General features: G+C 46.2%; 1 protein-coding gene across 4 annotated transcripts in view; it reads right to left on the reverse strand.

Annotated features, from left to right (window-relative positions):
- Window positions 1–17,085, reverse strand: part of ZFYVE26 (zinc finger FYVE-type containing 26) — a 64,632-nt gene that overhangs the window by 14,180 nt on the left and 33,367 nt on the right. For all 4 annotated transcript variants that reach the window (XM_081229435.1, XM_081229434.1, XM_081229436.1 and 1 more), the window contains exons 24-35: window positions 15,877–15,999; window positions 15,307–15,483; window positions 13,711–13,957; window positions 12,537–12,635; window positions 10,298–10,461; window positions 9,099–9,235; window positions 6,851–6,882; window positions 5,918–6,054; window positions 4,761–4,981; window positions 1,780–1,927; window positions 1,346–1,555; window positions 649–867 (exon numbers count right to left, since the gene is read on the reverse strand). In XM_081229435.1, coding sequence (XP_081085561.1) covers window positions 649–867; window positions 1,346–1,555; window positions 1,780–1,927; window positions 4,761–4,981; window positions 5,918–6,054; window positions 6,851–6,882; window positions 9,099–9,235; window positions 10,298–10,461; window positions 12,537–12,635; window positions 13,711–13,957; window positions 15,307–15,483; window positions 15,877–15,999 — 1,914 coding nt within the window. The remainder of the gene's footprint in view (window positions 1–648; window positions 868–1,345; window positions 1,556–1,779; window positions 1,928–4,760; window positions 4,982–5,917; window positions 6,055–6,850; window positions 6,883–9,098; window positions 9,236–10,297; window positions 10,462–12,536; window positions 12,636–13,710; window positions 13,958–15,306; window positions 15,484–15,876; window positions 16,000–17,085) is intronic.

The following is a 17,085-nucleotide window of genomic DNA, read 5'->3' on the forward strand; positions in this document are numbered from 1 at the left end:
ACTCTCCTTCTATGAGATACTTGTGGCCCAAATTTAGGATCTGGCTCAGGGGTGCTTCCTGGCCTTTGTGGTGACAACCCTGAGTGGACGAGCAGTGGGGTCAGCAGCAGGATGCAGCCCAGAGCAGGTGGGAAGTGTGTGGAAACAGAGAGGTTAGGCAATTTGCTCAAGGTCACACTACTTATACCAAGCATCTCATTCCAGAGACCATGCTCTCAGCTATTACTTGGTTCTGCTAAATGTTCTGGGAGAAGGGATGAAATTTGTCACTGCCAGTCAGAAGGGCAATCTGGGATCCAGGTTAAGACTTTCGCACACTCATCAAATCATGATTTGTGCAGATAGAATTGGCCATTTGTGTTTTGTTTTGTTTTTTGGCTGCACCATGAGGCTTACAGGTTCCTAGTTCCCCGACCAGGGATTGAACCCGGGCCCTCGGCAGTGAAAGTGTGGAGTCCTAACCACTGGACCACCAGGGAATTCCCTAGAATTTGCCATTTGGACCTGACTTTGCCAGAGATGATCTCATAGCTCAACCCTGGGGTAAGGTTAAGGGGGGTTATTGCCTCCATGAAAGCTGGATGGGCCAAGCCAAGCAGGCAAAGCAGGCACTGCCGTGTGAGAGCCAGCCGTGTCTGCAAGTCCCACCTTGTGGAGGAGGTGCAGCAGGGCTTCCCGCAGGCAGCTGTGCCTCATGTAGAAGCTGATGATGGACAGGTTGGTGCTGTAGTTATGCAGGTAGAAGAGGCATTCTTGGTAGTAGGTGTTGTTCATGATCTTCCCCTCAGGAATCACCTCCAGAGAGAGGCTCTGGGTCCGAAGGGTAGCTTCCAGCTCTTTCAAGGTGGCCAAGTAATCATCATCTTGCTGCAAAGAGAGGACAGAATGTGAGGGAACAATGGAACTCAGGGAGTTCTCAGCAGCTGCTGGAAATACTATTTTCAAAGAATATTTAACAATGTGGAAAAGTGCTCACTATTATATAGTTCTAAGGGTAGAAAACAGGCAGGATATAAAATTCTTTATATTATAAACTGTATAACACCAATTAAATCAAAAACATAACAAAGAAAATTCACTAAAATCTAAACATTGCTTAAGTTTGGGTATGGGATTATATGTGATTTTCATTGTTTTAAAACTCGTTTTCTTTTTTTTTTTTGAAATTTGACTCTTTATGACTTATCTAACCATATATAATGGAAAGAACGAAATCCAAACCTGACAGCTCTGAGCCAGGGCTGCCACTGTCCGCTGAATGGAAGCTGACACTTTCCCCAGGCCATTACTGACCCTGGGCCTCCCCCTGGCCCTGGAGCCCACCCTCTGCCTGCTGTGCTCTTACCACGGATAGAAGTGGCCTTGCTGTGGACTCCAGGTACTCAACCACATCCTGTACCAGTCTTGAGCCATGACTCAGCTGATTGAGGTCGAGAGGGGGCTTCAGACAGCGACTGAACTTCTCCCGTGCAGCGGTGAGGTTCCCAGCTTTGAGGCAGGCCATGCCCCAAGCGTGCCATGCCCCGGTGGTATCAAGGCCAGTCTTTGTAGAGACCTGGAGGAAAAACTGCTCCTTTTAGGGGGAGGCACCCACAGCCATGCCTGAGGTTCCCAAAGACCAATTCTATCCCCTTGGTGTCCATCATTTCCCTCCCCACCACCCCACCTGCCATTACTCCCACACTGGCAAACTGGTCATGCCTTAGACACTCCCCATGGCCAAGGACAACTAGAGGAGGTAACTCGTTGGGGCAGACGTCAGCTTTGTCTGTGCCTCACCTCAACGCCCAGTTGGTAGTACTCAGCTTCCAAAAGCTGGTTCCTTAGCCTGGTTACTGCGGCTGGTTGCAAGATCTGATCCAGAGATGGCACGTGGCGATAGGCAGCACCAACTAAAATATTCAGCACATCTACCTTGCTGATGTAGCTACAGGGAGGAAAAGGGCAAGGCAGTGAGGCTCCACAGGGTCATCCCAGGAACAGGTGCTGCTTAAAGGTTTTCTATTTCATTTCCAATGTGAAATGTGATAATGAGAATTGTGAGGTACATGGGAGAAAAGACTCTGGAGTCAGACTCTCGGAAACTCAACTCTATCACTTAGTGGCTCTATGACTTTGGGCAAGTTAGTTAACCTTTCTCAGCCTCAATTTACTCATCTGTAAAATGGATAGAATAACGGGGAGTTTTAAGGATAAAATGAAATAACCGGAGGAAAAGGGCTTAGGATGGTGTCTAGAGCTTTGTAGGCACTCATCGAACTTTAGCTATCAATACATGGAGTACGGACGCTCCGGGACACTCAGGTCTCCTATTTTGAGGCAAGGCCTTTATACCGAATGCTGGAAGCTCGCAAGCTACCCGTTTTTGTTTTCTTTTTTTTTTTTTTTTTTGCGGTACGCGGGCCTCTCACTGTTGTGGCCTCACCCATTGCGGCGCACAGGCTCCAGCCGCGCAGGCTCAGCGGCCATGGCTCACGGGCCCAGCAGCTCCGCGGCATGTGGGATCTTCCTGGACCGGGGCACGAACCCACGTCCCCTGCATTGGCAGGCGGACTCTCAACCACTGCGCCACCAGGGAAGCCCTACCCGTTTCTTTTTGATTCTCTGGAACCCTGCTTGCTTGGGAGAGTGTATATGGACTGTATCAGCACCCTGCACTTCCGGTCAGTACAGAGGTCACATCATTACCATCCTCTGGAGGTGCTGCTGGGCAGGGGCCTCAGATTCAAGTGCCCTGGACTTGACATCCTTATTCTGGGTTAAGGATGGACTCTTGTTACTAGGACTGCTGCCTTTGATCTTATTCCTGACACCTGGTGATTGCAAAAACCTCATAACAACAGAGCCCAGAGAGCTGTCTGGGATTATTCTGTTTAGTCCTGCCTGAGACAGGCCTACACTCAAGGTTCTTGAATCTTGTATCATAATTCTGTCAAAACCCCCTACGGATCCTGACTTGTCCACTGATTTCCCTGGAAAGGGATTCAGTACATCAGTGATTCTCAACCTGGTGGGGATGGGCAGGGGAGAGTATAGTGTGTAAAAGCAAATTCGGTATCATAATGTATTGGACGTGTGTAATAGGCAGTGTGAGTTTTGTTTTTAAACATTTATTTGTCTACAGAAGAAGGTATGAGTTAAAAACAGCGGAAAAATACTCTGCAAACCAGGAGTTCTAAACACACATGAGAGATGAATCTACTATCATTAGCAACTGGGCACAAGTGCAGCGATTCCCTAAAGTGAGTGTACCGATTCCAGGGTTGGGGAGAAAGAATGTGTAATTTGAAACCACTGCTATTAAGTGTCAGAGAAGCCCATGGCACCTGGGGATGGGGGAGAATCCCACTGAAGCAAGGACTTCCTTAATTTCTGCTCCCTTAGCCCAAAGTGGATATTTCCTCCATCTATGTTAGATTTTGAAGGAAGTATAGGACTTGCTGTTAGATTTGTTCTCCAGCCCCCATCTAAGTATCCTTTTCTGTTAATAAGATTTTATCTCATTTACATTTCTGATAGTTGAGAAATATTTAGATATATCTTTATTTTTGCCTTAAATTCTACCTCTTGCTGTATAAAATGGTTTCTGTTCTTTCCTTGTCCTCCATTTCTGATAAATTGGTAGAGTTTTGGTTCTTTTCATGGTTATTTCAAAAATTGTATTTAACATACTATACAGCTCATTTTTCATTTGTCAACTTGAAAAATGATGTAGCATCTTTTGCCTCTTGATATGAGTGAAATTAACTCCTTTATATTTCCTTCCACTTTCTGTCCCACCTCCTTCTGCCTTTCTCAACCTTCTGTTTTTTTGTTACTAAGAATAATAAAACTAACATTTTTGGAGTACACAGGCTCAGTTCTTAGCCCTTTATATGGATACAGTACTCTCACTTTACAGCCATATGAAATAAGTATTATTATCATCCCCATTTTCCAGAGGAGGAAACCGAGGCCCAGAGTGGTTAACAGACTCATCTAAGGTTACAGAGCTAGGAAGCAGTGAAGCTGAGAGTCACTGCACTCTCTGTTACCTGGTGAGTTTGCAGGCCAGTACTCTGGGCAGGTGCCTGAAGACCTGACACGTCAAAGAAAATTATGCTCTTCGCTCTCAAATCTGGCTAGGACTGAGAGCTGGGAACGCACAACGTGAGTCTGAGTCACACATCTGGGCGGATAAGCCGGGAATTGGGAGTTTTCATTGTCAGGTTAATGAATGGAGGCAGAGCAGGTTGTGTAGGGAGCTGGGCCTAAGCCTCACTTTTCCATAGAAACTTCTCCTTTATGACTCACACGCCTCCCTGGGACATAGGGATAGACCAGTCCGCAGTGCGCTTTATAGATCTGTTACCTAGAACTCCCTGAGGCCACAGTCTGAATTCGGTCAAGACTAGGGTAGAGGACACATCTCCTTTAAAAGCCAGAAAGTTCCACAGAGACTAAAGGTGCTCTCCAAAATTGACGTTCATTACAAATTAACCAAAGTCTTTGTTTCCAACTGGAAAAGAAAGACTCTATAGCTAGAGAACCTGCCTTGAGGATCCACTCAGGGAAAGAGAAGAACACAGGCTGTCAACGCAGGGTGAGGAAGACTGCTTGTGATCTGGTAACAGCGTTTCATCAACGTCAAATGGAGATGCAAAACAGTTCAGCATGTTTTGTCAAGAGGATTGGGAGGTGAAAACCCACAGTAGGGTCAGAAAAAGAAGCTGGACAGACATGACCACCATGCAAAAGAGGAGAGACTCATTTCCACTTACCTGTCACAAAGAGCCAGGTCCTGGCTCTGGCCCGCCTTGACGAACATCATCTTGGCGCTGAAGAGCAGCTGCTTCATGATGTCTGTGAGCAGCCCCGCATCTACCTCCGGGTTCGTGAGCCCCTGGGACAGCCTGCAGCAGTGCTCAATCAGCTGGTGGCCGCAGGCAACGCTGTCCTGGTGCAGATTCAGGATGGCGATACACAAGGAGGCGCTGGGGGCCTGGCCCAGGTGGAAGAAGAGAGAAGCACACTGTGAGTTCCCAGACCAAAGCAGTCTTCAAATGTAGCTGGGAGGGAGGAATTATTCTTCCCGTTTCACAAAGCTTGAAAAACCCTGGGGGAAGGAGCCAAAAATCCCACGGCAAAGCAGAAGTAGAGCTAAACATACTTCCGAAGTTCTAAGGAGCACTGGCAAAGCTCTGGCTGCTAGGTTTTTGTCTCCTTACTGGGAGGAAGGCAGCTGTGTCCATGTGTTACCTACTTCCTGGGAATGTCTGTAGGTACCCTTCTTTTTTAGTCTACTCTCCCACCAGCACAGGTGTTCCTTAATGCTGGCTTGGACGATAGTCATCTTGCTTGTCTGGCTACCTGGAGAAGTCTTTGTTTCAAGCCACTGGAAACAGTGCTGCTAAATTAATATTCCTAAAGCACACTCTTAAACCTTCCATGGCCCCGATGCCTACCAAGTACATATATCTTACTGCAGAGTACAAGGCCCTACACATAAATAGCCTGTTTCAACCCTACCTTTCCTCTCTATTAACGCCCTATGTTCTCTCCAAATTAAACCACTTCTAATTCCCCAATCATTTTTGATACTGTGCCTTCGCTTGGATGTTTGAGTTTGGAACTCTTTGCCCTTCTCCTATCCTCACTCCACTCAGGACCCCCAAACTTCTGCTTGTCAAACCCCTACTGCACTTCCAAGGCTCCTCTTAAATGCCACCTCTTCCACGAAGCCTTTCCTGATTTCCTCTTGTGTATTTCTCAAGCTGTTCCTCATTTTCTGCTTTAACTGGTTTACTTGTCTTAGCTCCCATGATATTACACTGCGAGCAAGTGAAGGCCTGCTTGTGTTTGCCCAACTCTGCATTTCCTGCCATGCTACGACACATCATAGGAAACTCAAATGACCGTCACATTTTATTGCTATTACCTGCTCATAGTAAAATTCACTCCGCACCAGCTCATTTTCCTCCTCATTCAGATCCAAGATCCATTCCACCTCAGCTGCTTTGGGGACTCTCACCACAGCTGAGTATGGAGGGCTTTCGCTCTTGGGGCTGTCTGGTGCTGAGAAGACAAATGCCATTCATGTGTCATTCACTGGCCGGCAGTCCAGTCTAGCCCAGCCCAGGGACCACGACCTGCAGGCAGATCCCTGCCTGATATCTTAGGGCCCTTTCTCTCCTTTTGGTCCCTTTTATTTCTTTTAGGAGACCACCTTGGGTACCTCAAACTTTCTTCCCCAGGCACAGACCTGGAATGAGTGTTACAATGTTTGTCACACAAACTTGTTGCTTCACACAAGAAACTCTGAATGCTGCATGCTTCCCGAATGGAGGGATGAGCCATTGGCTACTCTAAAAACTAACCTGCCCAAACTATTAATAGTGATTACTGAGGGGAAGGAGGGAGCATTAGAAGGCAGGATGGTGGTGAAGGGAAACCTAGTGGGGGAAGAAAGAGAAATAAGCTACTAGAAGTTAAGGACCAAATTCTTTGGCTGCTGGTCTTCTTGATGCTGGAAGCTAATGGGCCAGTATGATAGCTTAATATGATGACAAACCTTAAGGGAAATAGCCTGACAGAAATGCCGAGAATTTTCTTTGGTCAACCTGTTGGACTGAGTTGCCATTGAGGGTGTCAGTTGCAACAGATTTGCGGAAGGAAGAGCCAACTTGAGCATAGAGACAAAACGTCACAGGGAGGGAATTCCCTGGTGGTCTGGTGGTTAGGACTCCACGCTTTCACTGCCGAGGGCGTGGGTTCAATCCCTGGTTGGGGAACCAAGATCCCACAAGCTGGGTGGTGGCAAAAAAAAAAAAAAAAAAAAAAAAAAGTCACAGGGAATGTGATTCAGCCTTACCTCCTGGTTGTCCTGGATTCTCCTCTGGTGCACTGGAAACAGAGAAAGAGAAAGTGAAATGCTTGAATACCACCTCCTGCTCTTTGTTTTGAGCTTAGTGTATAGCACTGACATTTACTGTTACTCGAGTGAGATTATCAGGGAATCATCCAGAACTCTTTTCTCTCCCTCACCTGTCACAGCCAACCACTTACCATTTCTTGCCCGTTCCATTTAAAATACCCGTTTAAATGTCCCCATCTCTCTCCTCCCTTTAAGTCTGCCAGGGTCACAGAAACTGTGGTATGAACATCCCTGCCTCACAGAGGGCCCTCATCGTTTAATGCTAGAGCCTTTGCAATAGCTTCCCAATTGGTCTCCTTGATTCTACCAAGCTATTCTCTACTTTGTAGCTACAGCAAGCTTTCAAAAATGCATATCTGGTCATATTATGCTTCTGCTTAAAATTCCTTGATAGCTCCTCAGGGTAAAATATTCCACATTTGCAGTTCAGCAGACAAAGCTCCTTATAGCTTGGCTGCCTCTTGAGACCATCTCCTACCACCCATGACCTCTGCTCAACCCATAAGAGTCCTCCCCACACTGCTATGGGCTCTGATCAAGTTCAGCTGGTGCCACAAACCACTAAATCCCAATGTCACAAGCCAGAGCCCAAGTCTATCACCTGCACGAGGAGCTTTCTGGTCAACCCCAGCCCATGCTGTCAGAGACCAAGCTCCAAGCCTTTGTGCCATTCCCTAGGTCCTCCCACCTCAGCTGCCAGCCTCTGAGTCAAGAACCTTAGCCCATCACCTACCTATTTACACTTCCTCAAAGGACCCACATTTTCTCCTGCCCCTACCTTTGCAGTTGTTACTCCTACTTTTGGGCATGCTCTGTTTCGGCTTCTTTTCCTACCAACTTCTCATCCTCTAAGTCTCCGACCAAGTGCCACGCCTCTAGAAAACCCTCCTGATCACTGGGCTAAGCTGGGTGTGTCTCCACACGGCACTTACCCAAGGGCTCTGTGGTCTGTGTTTTGGCTGTCTCCCCACTAAAATGGGGGCTCCTCGAGGGCAAAGTGATTATTGCTCAGTGATTGCTGAATGAAAGAAGCCTCACGGATACCAACTGCTCATTTCAAATCTCAGCAGTATGATAAATGGGTAATTTCCCTGTCCCCCAGCCAGAGAGAGGCGGTGGTATGCCAGGGTCACAGAAACTGTGGTATGAACATGGCACGTCTTCCTTCCTGTCAGGTCAGTAATCACCATGGTAAATAATGTTAAAAAATGTTCATAGTAAAAGAAACATAGGGCTTCCCTGGTGGCACAGTGGTTGAGAGTCTGCCTGCCGATGCAGGGGACACGGGTTCGTGCCCTGGTCTGGGAGGATCCCACATGCCACGGAGTGGCTGGGCCCGTGAGCCATGGCCACTGAGCCTGCGCGTCTGGAGCCTGTGCTCCGCAACGGGAGAGGCCACAGCAGAGAGAGGCCCACGCACCGCAAAAAAAAAAAAAAAAAAAAAAAAAGAAACACAAAAATGCTGTTGAGCTACTGGGCAGAATGTAAAATCCCTTTAAGTCTGTTAGTAAAACATGAAGAACTCAAAGTAATTTTGCTCTTGGATAGCTGCTTTGGCTCATATTCCCACATGCTCTAGGAGTCTTAGTTTCACCCTCTGCTGCTAGAAGTAGTAGAAAAAATTGAGCAATACTGGGCTGGCAAACACAGTCTTGACCTGTCTTGCCAGAGGCATGTTCTGAGGCTTGTTCCCAGCTGAACTGTGCACAGGAAAGTGTGTGGGCTCTTCTAGTTGTGGATAACAAGCCAGAATGATGAGCTCAGTGAGAGCTGATGCAAGTGAGGCCCCAGCATTCAGTAGCTGAACGTGTCTTTTGGAGTCCAGCTGAGACCAACTGAAGCGAGAGTGGCTGGAAAAGAGGTGAGGTTGTTGGCAAACTAAGATCCATGGCCTCAGTTAGGGGACAGGCCGAAGAACTAAGTGTCCTGATCCCAGAGAGAACATCATGTAAGAGCTCTGATCTCTGCTTCTACTCATCCCTACTTCCTCTCTTAGAAGTCTCTCTGACCAGGGTCAAACATTACACTGTAGAGTTAATGGCATTTCAGTGTGAATGTGAAATGAAAACTTTTTGTAACTGCTCAGATTTGAGACGCTTTCCATAATGAGACCCCTAGGAGTGTCAGGACCCGGGGGAGGGTGCAGTGGTCAATAGCAGCAGCGGCCCCGCTGCAGGACACTCACTCTTTGTTGAAGTAACTATAGCACTGGTCACACACGCGAGTAGGGTTCTCTCTGCAGCCTTCCACCACCGTTTTCTTAGTGGAGCAGGAACTGCACACTAGCCGACCACAGCGGCGACAGTGATGACGCCTGTTAAACTGAGGAGTGTCATCAGGAAGAGAAGGAGGAGGGAGGAAGAGAAGGTGAGATGGCAGGACCTGTGAGCACCCGTCAATCCATTCATCCTTGGAATTGGCCACCTGTGACTTACTAAGAATACCATGTTCTTGGGCCTCTATTGAGAAAGAACACACTAGTCCTTGCCTTCAAGAAGCTGACATTTAAAGATCTCTCTCATCTGATGGGCAAAGATGTCCAAGTCATGGACGGTTTTTCAACAGCTCCTGACAAGTCTTGTCTGTCTGTGGAGGAAACATGTGAAGACACCACAAAAAGCAGTGGGGAAGAAGTGACTTTCTCAGCCAGTGAGGATCACATGTCTACATGGTATTGATGATGATGAAAAAGTGTCCTTTTTTCAAGATGCTTTTACAAATACTGCCTTATTTCATCATAAGAGGTTGATAGATATATTACACCGCTTTTATACACGAGGAGGAAACAGACACAGAGAAGTTACATCATCATCCTTTTCATCAGCTGAGCTGTTGTGCCAGTCAGGTACTGTGTTCAGTGTGGTAACACTGGTTACTGTAGTTAGTGTTTATAGCTCCATGAACCAAATAACATATCACCCCTTGTTTACAAGTGAGCATCTGAGACCGAGAAAGTTAATAGTCACATTGCTAGTAAGAGGCAGTGCTGGTATTAGGACTGCTGAGGTCACCTGGCGCCAGCACATAAAACCATTACCAGGTCACCCGTCTTTTTGCGAAAGACACAGGAGCTAGAAACGAGATGCCCCGACAGTTGGTGACTCCTCCCATGCAATACCACTCTGGCTCTTTTTATTTATTTCATGAGAATGGCGGAGATTTTAGAATTTAAGGCTCCTTGAGGGTGTCTACCATCTGTCTAAATTCAGAAAATATATTCAGCTCAGGTCAAAGATAAACCCAGAGCCTTAGATCTGGTAGTCAGTTCTTCTGAACATACCCATATCCCCTTGGGGACAGGAGGTGACTATAAACTCAGGCTCAGGAAGTAGAGCTTTCCTTTAATTTCTCCTGCAGGTAAAGCCGGAGACGGATGCTGCTTACCATGGTGAAGCGCTCCCTGCAGCAGACCATGCAGGTGCTCTCACTCTCATCCGGTACCCACTGGTGCCTGGCAGGGGGCGTTGCTGGGGGCACAAACTCCAGGGGCGGCTGACTCTGTGGGAAGCTCCTCTCCCTCGGAATGGGGGAATGCACAGTGGAGACACCTGGGAGTCAAAGCCACAAGTCAGAGTAAAAGGTGATCAGTAATCCAGCTAATAAACACAGAAGGGATGAGAGAGTTAGAACTGTACCACTTTACAAACCTCTACTGATATCAGAGATCCAGTTATTGATCATTGATGGCTGACTGCAAAAAGAGCATTGTGCGTCTCCTGATGGAAGGCACATGACCGCCTATCAAATATACTAACCAAAAAATATTAAGCCTGAATCAAATCAAGCTTCTAGATCTATCTACCAGCGTACTGGAAAACACAGGGGATGGAGACCCAGATTGCCATGGGGTGACCATCGGCAAAATGCAGTGTGTGGGAAGCTCTAAAGGACAAATGACCTAGTTTCCTCCACAGATAAAAAGAGGTTGGGGAACCTACTGATTAAAACAGATTTAAGAGAGAGTTTAGCCGAATGCCACATGTGGACATTATTTACATCTTGATTCTAGAAAGACCAATTCTAAAAAAAATCTTCATGAGACAACTGGGGAAATCTGAATAGTGACTGGAGAGTTGATAATAATAAGGAATCATTCATTTGGTTTTAGGTATGAGAATGATGTCATGGTTTTGTTTTATAAATGTCCTTACCTTTTAGAGATATACCCTGTTTTATTTATAAACAAAATGGTATGATATCTAGGATTTGTTTCAAAATAATCCAGTAGAGGGACAGGGGTAAAGATGAAACAAGAATGGTCATACTGACATGATAAATATTGCAGCTGGGTACTAGGTATGTGACACTTCATTACACTGGTCTCTCTACTTTTGTGTACTGGAAATTTTCTGTAATAAAAAGTTAAAAAAATTAAGTAAACCAAAGCTGCTCAGGCTGCCTTATGCAGATTTGTGAAGCTGCTCATATCCCTGTACGTCTGAGCCCTCCTGTCAGGTCTGCTGATTATTGTGAAGCATGGCTAATTCTCAAAGCATGGCCACGAAATGCCATGGTCTTTGTTTTATGATATCTAAGGAGATTTCTTGTCAACTAGCAGAACGATGTTGGCAGGTCACAGAAAAAGAGAACTGGAAAACACAGTGACTCTTAGCCGCACCCAGAAGAAGAGGGGCTGTCGACCTCTCCCCAGAAGCTTGCTCTCCTAACTGTGGGCAAAACAAACACTTGCTGAGCTGCTTCTGAGTGTAGGCCATTGGGCAAAAGTCAGGAGACTGTGGGAGAAGAGGGGTGGTGAAAAGGGGTGACAAAGACATGGCAGAGGCCTTCAAGGACCTTGCACCCTGTGTGGGTGACAGATATAAATAACTACCTGCAGGACAGGGTCAGAATGAACATAAGGACTAAATAAGTCGATTCTCCTTATTAGTAGATTCCATATTTGTGAAGTTGCCTACTCGCTAAAATTTGTTTGTAACCTCAAAGTCAATATTTGCATTGCTTTTGCAGACATGCACAGAGTGGTGAATAATTTGAGTTGCCTGGTATACAGCTTCTCATCTGGGGTTGAACAAGGTAATGTTTTGCTTTCTTATCTCAGCTCTCATACAGAGATGACCAGAGGATGCAGATGGTAGGGGACAGTGCAGCAGGGTAGTGTAAGAAGCTCCACTCTGGGGCTAGTTGGACAGGGTTTGAATCCCAAAGGCTCATTAGGCACTCATTAATGGCGTGGCTTCAGGCAGGTCACTTTAACACCCTAAACCGCCTTTTCTCTTTTGTAAAATAAAGAAAATAGAATCTACTGGGATGAATTGATTCCAATTTGAGATTATAATGTATGTGAAATGTGTGTGTGTGTGTGTGTGTGTGTATGCATGTCCACACATGTATACACACACACATGTGCACGTATTTTCCTTAGGAGCAATGGTTTAGTATTTGCTAATTCAGTGTCTGTGGAGCCTTCATAGATATACTACTGCAAATAATAAGAATCGATTGTATGTTGAATTTTCTGGGATACAAAAAGCTGGAATGAATCAAGAAAAACAATTAATAAGAATGTTGTGACTGGAAATGAAAAAAGAGGCAAAAGAATCAGAAAATCAGAGTAAGGCAAGATTGAACTGAAAAATGGGTAACTCTCAGAACCTGTCCTTACCAGGAGCAGCAACAGAAGAGAACTCCGCTGATGGTGACCTAGACAAGGTCTCGAGGTCTGAAGCTGGGCTGACAATTTCCTGGAGGTAAATCACAGGATCTGTAGGGAGGGAAAATGTTGACAGATTGCTCTATCATAAACATCCTTACTTGCTGTGCTAGGCATTTAGTTCAAAGCCCTGTTGGTTTCGCTGACTGTCATCCCATGACTCTACTAGGTATGCAAACAATGGCAGAGGTACTTCTAAGACGACAGCAAGCATGCTTCTTAAATGCCTCAATAAACAAACTGTGTTAGGCACGTGAGATAAATGAAGTAGACACTAGGATTTTACAAAGTAAATCTAAAGATGCCCGGGGGAAGTAGAAGACATTTAAATGGTGGTCCTGGAGGGTAGGAAATAAGAAAAAAAAAGCTGGCTGGGAACATCAGCCCCCATTTATTTCATTTTCTTCATTCTAGAAGAGGCTGAGTCAGTTCACACACTAGTGACATCTGATGTGATCCTGGGAATAGCACATACGCTCAGTACAAAATGATGGCACTTAAGAGCCCAGTGCACCAAGGCCAGACAGAGACCACCCCCAGCATGCTTTTCTGTTTTTGTTTTTATTTATTTTTGGCTGCGTTGGGTCTTCATTGCTGCATGCGGGCTTTCTCTAGTTGCGGCGAGTGGGGGTTACTCTTCGTTGCGGTGCGCAGGCTTCTCATTGCGGTGGCTTCTCTTGTTGTGGAGCACGGGCTCTAGGCTTGTGGGCTTCAGCAGTGGTGGCTCGCGGGCTCTAGAGCACAGGCTTAATAGTTGTGGTGCATAGCTTAGTTGTCCCGCGGCATGTGGGATCTTCCCAGACCAGGGCTCGAACCCGTGTCCCCTGCATTGGCATGCGGATTCTTAACCACTGCGTCACCAGGGAAGTACCCCTCAGCATGTTTTGTTCCCCGAACCTTTATATTATTATGCACGTGATGGTTACCTACCATCCTTTCATTCTGGTTAGCCTGCCACTTCCTCCAAGACTGAGATCTCTCCTATATAAAAGAGCTATCTCTCCTGAAGTGTATCCTTTCACTCTCAATCAACTCAAAATTATAAAAGAGGAAAAATGAAAACTAAGAATGTAGCATGGTATCTCCTTCTCCATGTAGAACCCCCATCGAGGATGCTGGCAGTTACCTGAGCGTTTCTCCCGCAGAGGGTACAGAAAGTCCAGGGCTTTTCCTGCGTATCTGGAAAGCAGCGAGTCCACCTCGTCCATGGTGAAGCCAATCTCCTGGCCGGCCAGCAGCTGGTGCAGAGTCTGCACAGCCATGGTGGCCCAATCCACTTTCATGTTCATGAGCAGCTGCTCCAGCATGAGCAGGGGGTTAGAGGACAAGTGGGAGTAGCTGGCCCGGTGCTGCTCGGGCAGGGTTAGCAGGACCTGGGTGTGGGGCAGAGCCACAGAGTGAAGGAAACAGGACACGAATTTCAGAAGAAAGCCAAGATTCTTACTGGGAAGGGGGAAGGGTATCTGGGACCAAAGGGCACTTGGCCAACCACTGAAACTGGCTAGGAGTCTCTTAGGAAGCAAGGCTGGACTCCTCTCTAAATCCTCCAGGTGGCAATCAAGAAGAGGGGCTGGCAAACTTTTCCTGTAAAGGTTTAGATAGTAAATATTTTAGGCTTCATAGGCCATAAGGTCTTTGTGGCAACTACTCAACTGGTAAATGAATGTACATGGCTTGTGTTCCAATAAAACCTGATTTATAAAAGTAGGCAGAGAACTGGATTTGGCCCACAGGTGGTGGTCTCCTGACCCCTGGCCTAGACCAACCAGGCATAGTTGACCCCTGCCTGATCCTTAAAGCCACCATTCTGTCCATTTGAGGCTTTACTAGAATAAGCAATGTAAGGTGGACTAAACCTGGCACCTCCAGTGTTCTGCAGGTGAATGATGACTAAATTCCTCCTAGAGGCTGTTATCACTGGGCTTGAAATACATTCACTGGCTCTGCTCATTGCCAATTTTCAAAGATTCCATTTAGGTACAGTACATCCAAAAAAAAAAAAAAGTGTATCCTCTAGAATCATTTTACATAGTTGAACTCTTAGCACGTAGGCTAGTGGTCATATCCATGGCTCTCCCAGCACTCATTCTATTCATGGGGCAAGTTCTACACTCAGGGGGCAGTATATATGACTTCCAATCAGAATCATTATTAGAGGGTTAGAAGGCCTTATCTCTCCCCAAGCTCTCCTTCACTGGATTACTTTTTCTAGCTTATAATTTCTTCTATTAGTGTCTCCAAGGTTACACATCAAAGGTAAAGACTTATCTCATTGCCTAGACAATTAACCCTTTTCTTTAGCACAAAGTAGTTTTAAGAATTTAAAGCAGTACTTTTAAATCCTCGCATCAGAATCCTTTTGGAAGATAGGCAGGCCCTGTCCCAAGGGGTTCAGTTTTAATTACTCTAGGGTGGAGATTAACTACTGCTATTTTGAGAAAGTCCAGGTGATTCTAATTCATGGTCAGAATTGAGAGGCCTTGGTACAGCAGATGCCAAGGAAAGCATAAAGAGAATTTAAGAGGACAGTAAAATTCACTTTGGAGGCGGAGCAGTAAGAGAACGGTAAGTCCTAAGGGATGTGGTGGGCTGTTAGGGTCAAGATTTTATATACCACAGGTCAAGGATGGCAGGTGCCTGGAAGGGCAAGTTCTGAAGTGGGAGATGGGCCAGCAGTCCCTCCCTCAGGCATGCTTTCCCAACACCCCCTTCTCCTCCTGACCTTGGATCCCATGTACAGTGCTTGGATTTCACGGTGTCGGTCAGCGGTCAGTTCTCTATAGAAGTGGGTGGTGAGGTAGTTGGCCAAGAAGTGAGAAGTGGCTAAGCTAGAGTGCTGGTCGAGGGACTGCTCTGTGACCTCGAGGCACATGGTGAGGTCAGGAATTCTTCGCAGGAGCTGTTGCAGGAGGAAGGTAGAGGAGAAAGGTGAGACCTGTAGAAGAACTCTTAGTCCAGCCTTGTTTTGTTTGAGAACAGAACCTTTAGGTTTAGTCACTGTGGATTAACCCCTTCTCTGCACTCATTTTTTCACCGCCCCCAAAGCTTCACAAATGATGGCTTTGACAGGACCAGAGATCAGCAGAGTCTTGGACCCAACTGCCCATCTGGCACCTAATGCAGGGCTAGGCACCTATAGGGCAGATGACTATAACCAGCTCCTGAAGGACACGGAGGGGCAGATCTGAGACTGCGAATGCTTTGCATGGGATCCAGCAGGAACAGAGCCACCTGATTTGACTAACCTACTCGTCCCCTGCCAAAAGAAAACTGGGAAGAGTTGGAGGCTTACTTGTAGAGCCTTTTCATGATCGCCTCTTTCTAGAAGGTGGAGAAGATGCTTTTGATGTAGGTTGATTAAATGTTCTCTTGGAATGGGGTATAGGCAGCCCCACTCCTCACACAGCTCATACTCCTGGAAGGAAACACACATGCCTTCAATCCCTTTAAATTCCTGGCCTTGTCACTCATCCAGCTCTTGCCTGATTTTTCTCAGCAGTCTTGAGTCTGCTAAAGCCCCAGGAAAGTTTGGGAAGTGCTGATGGGAACTTCACTGTGGGATTGATTAAAGTGGGATCATAAAGGACTAGAGTGGCAAGGTAAGTTATGAAAATGATCCAAGTAGGCTGACTGTTCAGGATGTCCCTTTTCTTTTAGCTCTACTATAAAAAAGAAACAGATGACATACAGCTACTGACACTTGGTGTCAGCCCTGGGAAGATACTAAGGAAGTGGGGAAGACCGAGAAGACGGTCCAAAGGAGACAGTGCCTACTCAGCTCTGACTGTTGCCATATGAATGTGCAGGCCCAGTGGTGCCAGACTTCTAAAAATGCCAAAAAAATTTTTTAAATTAAACAATTCCCTATTTTACAGTGTTGGCAATGAAATCAATAGGAAAAACTAAAAATTCTGCAGAGCAATACTACATGAGCCTAACAAACATGTTGGGGTTGGATTCCATTGATATCACCCCTTGTTACTCCCCCTTCCCACACCAAATTTGTGAACTCTGGATTAAATAGCTTCCCAGAGCTTTGTCCATGTATTCTAACATGATGGCATCTGGAAGGCCCTCCCCACAACTCTGCCTGGGGCCACCTTCTTCAGGATGCTTCCTTGTTTCTTGGGCTGTCTTAGGCACGTGGCTGTGCTCCCACCATAGTCTGGGCTTACTTCGGTCACTTGGTATATCGCAATCACCCAGGGATGTGTCTCGCATCACCCCGCCCTGCTCCCTCCTTTCCCAAAATGTGAGCTGCACAAGGGCAAGGACTAAGCTTAATTATCTTTGTTTCAACACCATCTAGGCACAGTGGTAAATAACAGACAGTCAATAAAGGTTTCCCGGATGAATGAACATCTGAATAAATACATCTACATTTTGAACTATGGTATATCAGCTCCTTAAAGGGTAAAAAAAAGTCTCCTTAGCACACAAATGTCCAATAAACACATGAAAAGATAATCAAGGTCATTAGTAATCATGGAAATGTAAATTA

Source organism: Mesoplodon bidens (assembly GCF_964165515.1).
Source record: "Mesoplodon bidens genome assembly, chromosome: 3".
Classification (NCBI taxonomy): domain Eukaryota; kingdom Metazoa; phylum Chordata; class Mammalia; order Artiodactyla; family Ziphiidae; genus Mesoplodon; species Mesoplodon bidens.